Genomic DNA, 7,394 nt, shown 5'->3' with positions numbered 1-7,394 from the left:
AAAAAGGAAAAAGAAAAAATCTGGTAGCTTTTGTATCTACTCCTCAAAGTCTTAACTGTTAACCTCAATTTTTGGTCTCCTTTCCCCTTGTCTCTTATCTACATTCCTGGCGTACATCCTTTACCTCTCTGATCTCTCCAACCTTCTCTCTCCCTCTTGGACACTGCCTGCATCTTCCTGGCCTTCACTTCCCTGCCCTCCACTCTTCCTTTGCCTCCCTCCTGTACCTTGCGCCATGCTGCACTGGGGGACTCCTGAGCAGGACCACAGCTTTCGGCTTCCTGAATGCCCTGTGTAAGCTGGCAGCTGTGCTGGGGATCAGCATCTTCACATCCTTCGTGGGAATCACCAAGGCTGCCCCCATCCTCTTTGCCTCAGCTGCCCTTGCCCTTGGCAGCTCTCTGGCCCTGAAGCTGCCTGAGACCCGGGGGCAGGTGCTGCAGTGAAGGGATCTTTAGGGCTTTGGGATTGGCAGGCACACTGTGAGACCAACAACTCCTTCCTTCCCCTCCCTGCCCTGCCATCCTGACTTCCAGAGCCCTCACTCCCCTCTCCCCGTGTTTGGTGTCTTAGCTGTGTGTGTGTGTGAGTGTGCATGTGTGTGACCCCCGTGGGCAGGGACTTACAGGGAAGGCTCCTTCATCCCAGTTTTGAGATGAAGCTGTGCTCCCCACTTCCCACTACCTTGACTTTGCACAAGAGAAGGCTGAGCCCCATCCTTCTCCCCCTGTTAGAGAGGGCCCTTGCTTCCCTGTTCCAGGGGTTCCAGGATAGGCTTCCTGCCTTCCCCATCATTCCCTCTGCCTAGGCCCTGGTGAAACCACAGGTATGCAAGTATGATGGGGGCTGGGACTCTGGTGTAGACCATGGACCAAAAGAACTTCTTAGAGTCTGAAGGGTGGGCCTCGGGTGCCCTCTCACACCTCCTGTTGGATGCTGAGGGAGAAGCAATAAACCTCAGCCCTCTGGCCTCCACTTCCCTCTCAATTTGGGCTGCAAATATAAAGCCTGAATTTTATGAAATTAGCTTTCTGATTCTTATTTATTAATAGATTAAGTTCTGAGGCAGCTCTGCAGGACTGTGTGTGAATGTGTGTGTATACTTATATATGTGTGTGCATGTGCCATGGGGCGGCGGGTATCACTATACTGTCCTCAAATATAAGCCAAGGGTTAATTTCAGGGGACGCACACACAACCCTGTCTCCCATAGTCCCTCCCCTAATCTGGTTTCTGTGTTGAGCTGGGGATGGAGGAGCCCTAGGCCAGCCAGGGATAAGAGACCCACAGTCTAGGGAGATCTGAGGGCATCTGACAAGGCTCATCTGCTTCCCTCCTTAAGAAGCACAGGCCTCCTCTGGAGTGAGAGGCTCCACCCACTACAGCACAGGTGGGAACAGCGCAGCTGCCCTCCCATACCCCCAACCTGTCCCCTCACAGGCAGGGGAGCAGGGGAGGGAAAGAAACCAGGCATCTGGTCAAACCAGCAGATCAAAAAGCACAAGGAGCTGGGGCAGAGGCAAGAAGCAGGGGCCCTCCTGGCAGCTCCTCTGAGTGGGGAGAGGTTGGGCAGTGAGGGAGGGACCCCTAACGCAGGGACTAGAAGCCTCAGTTTCCCCATTTTACCCTTCCACCCAATAGCCTCTGTAGGTTAGGCTGCCCCGTCCCACCCTACTCTGTGTGGCTGCTTTCTTTGGTGCCCTCCCCTCACCCCACTGTAGCTGTGATGTGTTGTAGTTTTTAGAGTTTGTAAAATGTTTAAAAAAAGTTAAAAGGAAAAAAGTGAAAATAACAAAAAAGAAAATCAAAATTCACCTTCCTCACGCTGCGTCCGGTACCCCAACCCTGTGGTCACGCCCCCCATTTTGTAACACTGTACCAGGTGGTGACTGTTTAACTCTTCGGTGTCTGTGCTCAAAAGACTGCCTTCTCCTCCAGTGCCCAGTGTATGAGTGTGTGCCCTGTGCCCTTGTCCCTCACTCCTCACATGTTGGACGTAGCCCTCTTCCTTGCACCCCTGGGAGGGACCCATCCATCTCCCTTGCTCTCCTGGGGAACCCTAAACCCAACTCTGATGTGAAAAATGCAATGAAAAATATTGATGAAAAATAAAACGGAAACAAATCCTCAAAATACAAAATGGCTATACCTGCTTCTGTGACTCTCCACCTACATCCAATTCTCCTAATAGCCTTGGAGGGTAAAATGGTGAGATGGAAAAACAACTTTCCAAACTGAAGGTCAGAATAACATAGTGTACCAGATTTATTTCCTAAATTGGCCTCTCTACCTTGATCTTTCCCCTACAGATGGAGGGCCCTCTAAGTCTCCCAGATTTGAAAACTTTGGGAGTAACATTTCATAAGAATAGAACCAACTTTCCCCTAAATCTTCTGTTATGCTTTTTAAAAATACAGACTCCAGACTCCACTCTTGACTTGTTGAATCAGAACCCTTTTTTTTTCTTGGTTTGGAAGGATGGGGACCTTGAATCTCCTTTTTTTGAGACAGAGTCTCGCTTTGTTGCTCAGGCTGGAGTGCAATGGTGCGATCTCGGCTCACTGCAACCTCCGCCTCCCGGGTTCAAGCGATTCTCCTGCCTCAGCTTCCTAAGTGGCTGGCGCCTGCCGCCACACCCGGCCAATTTTTGTAGAGATGGGGCCAGGCTGGTCTCGAACTCCTGACCTCAGGTGATTCACCCGCCATGGCCTCCCAAAGTGCTGGGATTACAAGTGTGAGCCACCATACCTGGCCAGAAGCTACATTTTAAACAATCTCCCATGGGAGTTCTTACCTAAGAGAAAATCTGAAAACCACTGCCTTGGGGTTACCTTGACTCCCCTCTCACTCTAGTCCATTTCTGTTCTAATCAAACCATTTTCTGATTTTATGGTAGCTCTCAAATCAACTCCTTCCTTTCTATTCCCACAGATGACCTGTAAATCAGGGTTCTACCTTCACTCTGAATTGATCTCTGTTCCTCCAATCTCCCATGCCAACTCACTTACACATCACTGCCAGAGCCATCTGCCCCCAAATGCTCTCTGGCATGTCTGTACTCAAAATTCGTTAATGACTCCCTACTGCCCAACCACATGCACCTTAAATTCTTTAGCTAGAAATGGTCAAGATATATGTTAACCGGGCCGGGCGTGGTGGCTCATGCCTGAAATCCCAGCACTTTGGGAGGTTGACGCAGGCGGATCGCTTGAGGTCAGGAGTTTGAGACCAGCCTGACCAATACGATGAAACCTCGTCTTCACTAAAAATACAAAAATTAGCTGGGCATGGTGGCAGGCACCTGTAATCCCAGCTAGTCAGGAGGCTGAGATAGGAGAATTGCTTGAACCTGGGAGACGGAGGTTGCAGTGAGCTGAGATCAGGCCATTGCACTCTAGCCTGGGCAACAAGAGCAAAACTCCATCTAAAAAAAAAAGAAAAAGATGTATGTTAACCAAGTTTTGTTCTCTAATAATTTCCACATTGAGATTATTAGAAAGTTGCTTCTATAGACATTACTTGAGCTCCCCTCAGAAATATGACAACATTTGTAATGCTCGAAAAGGGCTACATTGCGGGGCATGGTGGCTTACACCTGTAATCCTAGCACCTTGGGAGGCAGGGGGCAGAGTGCCTGAGCTCAGGAGTCTAAGACCAGCCTGGACAACATGGTGAAACCCTGTCTCTACTAAAATACAAAAATATTAGACGGGTGTCGTGGCACAAGCCTTTAGTCCCAGCTACTTGGGAGGCTGAGGCAGGAGAATTGCTTAAACCTGGGAGGTGGAGGTTGCAGTGAGCTGTGATCATGCCACTGCACTCCAGCTTGGGCAACAGAGACTCCGTCTTAAAGAAACAAACAAAAAAACACTGGGGTGGTGGCTCACACCTGTAATCCCAACACCTTGGGAGGCTGAGGCAGGAGGATCACCTGAGGTCAGAAGTTTGAGACCATCCTGATCAACATGGTGAAACCCCATCTCTACTAAAAATACAAAAAATAGCTGGACGTGGTGGTGCATGCCTGTTATCCCAGCTACTGGGGAGGCTGAGGCAGGAGAATCACTTGAACCCAGGAGGCAGAGGTTGCAGTGAGCCAAGATTGCGCCACTGCACTGCAGCCTGGGCGACAAGAGCGAAACTCCGTCTCAAAAGAAAAAAAAAAAGGGCTATATAGGTTTCTCCATCATCTGTACTCATTTTCTTAGTTCTTATTCTCTTTTCACTGTTTTAGTGGTTTTTAAAAACATTTTTCTTTTAAACAAATACAAGTACTACTTTTTGGAAATGGACAGGCTGTAAAGAAGGCAAACATTCCCCCGAGATGAAGTTCAAATGTGTCCCTTCCTATATCGCCTGTCTTGTCCATTAACTCACTGCTCAGTCCAGTGTCTATGCCTTTGCTCAGGTTCTTCTCCCTGCCTGCAGCACCTATTCTCTCCTTTCTGGTTAATTTTGTGCTTTCCTTTAAAGATCCAAGTAGATCACTTCCCTCATAAAGCCGTTCCCGACTAGTCTACAGGTATCTTTCTTCTGCCAAGAACACATGTGGCACTGATTCAGCAGTCCATTAAGAACACAGCCTCATAGTGTAATTTCTTTTTATGTATAGGATTGTTTCCAACTCATCAGGTTTGGTACAGTTCTATCCAGGCTGCCCTTCCTGATAGTCCAGGGCAAGAGCAGTAGTGAGTGATTCTTCTCTTTTCTTGGGTTCACTTTGACCTGAAGCAAGTTGCTATCTTCGGAGAATATGTATGGACCCTAACAGAATAGGGCTCAGGGGTCTTCATCCCTTACAAATCCTGGACTGTATCAAAGGGAAGGCCTCAGTAGTTCGTGCTCACTCAGCCCATTCGGATCCTGGTCCTCCCCCTCTCTTGGGGTTCAAGGGGTTCCTAGAGCTTTCTTGTTCCCACCCAGGCATGGGGGGCTAGTGTCCAGCTGAGAGTTCTCTCTCCACTGGGCGGGGGTCCGTGCCTGGATGGCCAGTGCATGGACCGGCCCTGCCAGCTCCTCGGCCAGTGCTGCGTGGACCAGCCGGTGTCGTTGTAGGAGGCTCAGTCCCTCGAAACGAGAGCTCACCACGGCCACGCGGAAGTGCGTCTCACTGCCAGGCGGGACCGCGTGGCCACCGCTCTCGTTGCGAAGCTCCAGCACCTCGGGGCTCAGGGCCTGCTCCAACTTCGTGCGAATGGCGGCCTCCACTGGACCGATGGCCCCAGATCCCGCGCTGCCCCGGGACAAACAGACCCGGCCAGCCATGGAGACCAGACCCGGGACCAGGCGCCCACTCAGCATCGGCTACGCCAGAGACACAGACACCAGGAGTGAGGGTCGAGATGATCCGCCTGGTGAGAGCGACCCCCGCATCCGCTCTAACCCCACGCCCGGGTGTCCACACCAGCTCCTGTCGGGAGACCGCCTCAACGCCACACAGGGAGCCCCGAGACACCGCCCCTTTTCTCTACGTGACACGGTGAATTCGACCTCCAGCTGTGGGAGTGGAGGGACAAGCGGAGATTAGAAAGGCCCGCAAGCGAGGCGCGTTCGTTCCTTAGGGGATTTGCAAAGAATGGGCAAATGTAGGGCATGTGCAACTGCGTACTTGTGGTTGGGCCGAAGCCCCTGTGATCCCTGTGAAGCCCAGGAGAAGCCCCTTTTACCTGCCGCTCAACCTCGGATACTGCGATTCCCGCTCAAGGCCAGGACTCTGGACGCTACGGAGCAAAATGCAGTCCTGGCGCCCTTCCTGAGGCACGCTGGGAAATGGAGTCCTTGCTGTGCATTAGTAGGACAGGCAGGCACCACGTGGTGCCCTAAGGGATCATGGGAACTGTAGTCTCGGATTCTCCCCACCGGTAAGGTCGTCAGAAACTCTGAACCCAGCAACGCGAAGAAAAAGGGATTTCACGCGCAGCTGGGGTTGGGATTATTAGATCTATTTTACTGCCAATAGATATTGTAGATCATCCAGCCAAATTCCTTTATTTTATATACAAGAAAATGGAAGTCTGATTGAATACATAATTACTGTGCCCCAGACTAGTGCTGGGGACTGGAGAGTCAAGTCAGACCCTGTCTTCAAGGATTTTACAGAGCACTGCAAGTGAGCGGACAATTGCAGTACTGGTACTAAGTGCTCCGATGAGATAAACACAGGATGCTACGGAGGCAAGTTACCCAGACTTGGCCGGGGTTGGAGAGGTGGAATGAGGGTCGGGCAGAGAATATTTCCGAGATTTAGGGAAACAGTTTGGCGGAAACAACATGAAAATCCATTTCTCAGTCCCTCATAGTGAGGTTTTGGCTATGGTAGCCACATGTATAAAGGACAGGAGGAGAGAGAATTTTGAGGGAGTCTTTCTGGTGTAGTTAGGGTGTGGTTATGTGTGGTTGGAGCCTAGGGGGCAGATGATAGTGATGAGTAGGGCACCGGGAGGAGAGGAAGGGCCCAGACCTCCCCAGACCTTGTAGCCCTTGTTAGGCAATTTTGTCTTTATCCTAGAAGTAGTGGGAAGCTACTGAGGTTTTAAGCAGGGATGTAACAGGATGTAATTTTTCCAGGATGATTCTTAACTTTTATGCTTATATATATTTTTTGTCTTTGTTTTTTCTTCCTTTTTGTGGAGAATGGGGTCTCGCTATATTGCCCAGGCAGGTCTTGAACTTCTGGGCTCAAACTATCCTCCTGACTCTGCCTCCCTGCGAGCTGGGATTACAGGTGTGAGCCACCGCACTCAGAGATTCTTAACTTGTAAATTTATTTAAATTTTATTTTGTATCCTTAATATATTTACATATTTCTAAATGTTTTTCCCCAACTTCTCATTTTGAAAAATGTCAAAGCCATAGAAAAGTTGAATAGTTCAAAGCAACACCCTCTACCTTTCACTTGGCCCACCATTTTTTACATTTATATTTAGTTTATACTTGTACATATATACTGATATATTTAAGTACTTTACATATACTTTAAAATATATTTATGTACTTTTTTGGATGAACAATTTGAAAATAAGTTGCAGGTAGCATGACATTTCACCCCTAACTACTCCAAAATGTATCTCCTAAGAACAAAGATATTCTCCCACATAACCACAATATCCTTATCACACTCAAGAAATTTAACCTATGACATACACTGTTTTCCCTAGCCTTTAAAAAAAATTTAAAACTTCCAGAAAAGTTGCAAGATGAATACAATGAGCAACCCATTTATCCACTGTTCACCTAGATTCACTGATAACATTTTGCCAGACTTGTCTTTGTATCTCTCTTTTAATGTATGTGTGTATAATAATAATTATTTCTGCTGACTCACTTGAGTTAGGTGCAAAATTCTTTTTTTTTTTTTTCTGAGACGGAGTTTTGCTCTTGTTGCCCAGGCTGGA

General features: G+C 48.7%; 2 protein-coding genes across 3 annotated transcripts in view; one reads left to right on the top strand and one right to left on the bottom strand.

The window, feature by feature from the left end:
• SV2A (synaptic vesicle glycoprotein 2A) overlaps positions 1-2,140 on the top strand; it is a 14,028-nt gene extending 11,888 nt beyond the window's left edge. The window contains exon 13 of the mRNA XM_011937755.1: positions 263-2,140. Coding sequence (XP_011793145.1) covers positions 263-446 — 184 coding nt within the window. The 3' untranslated portion in view covers positions 447-2,140. The remainder of the gene's footprint in view (positions 1-262) is intronic.
• A 2,444-nt stretch (positions 2,141-4,584) lies between these two features.
• BOLA1 (bolA family member 1) lies at positions 4,585-5,757 on the bottom strand. 2 transcript variants are annotated; one of them, XM_011937753.1, is made up of 2 exons: positions 5,667-5,757; positions 4,585-5,351 (listed from the first exon to the last, which is right to left on the bottom strand). In XM_011937753.1, the coding sequence occupies exon 2, from the start codon at positions 5,299-5,301 to the stop codon at positions 4,888-4,890; it is 414 nt and encodes a 137-aa protein (XP_011793143.1). In that variant the 5' UTR covers positions 5,302-5,351; positions 5,667-5,757; the 3' UTR covers positions 4,585-4,887. The 2 variants fall into 2 exon arrangements, with proteins under 2 accessions (XP_011793143.1, XP_011793144.1); XM_011937754.1 differs by having other exon boundaries at positions 4,585-5,496; positions 5,667-5,710.
• Between the last annotated feature and the right edge of the window lie 1,637 nt (positions 5,758-7,394).

This window comes from Colobus angolensis, unplaced genomic scaffold (genome assembly GCF_000951035.1).
Source record: "Colobus angolensis palliatus isolate OR3802 unplaced genomic scaffold, Cang.pa_1.0 Scaffold169, whole genome shotgun sequence".
NCBI lineage: Eukaryota > Metazoa > Chordata > Mammalia > Primates > Cercopithecidae > Colobus > Colobus angolensis.
This window is presented reverse-complemented; position numbering and strand designations above follow the sequence as displayed.

Coding starts and splice junctions, on each gene's coding strand:
- BOLA1 (XM_011937753.1), bottom strand. CDS start 5,301: ATGCTGAGTGGGCGCCTGGTCCCGGGTCTGGTCTCCATGGCTGGCCGG.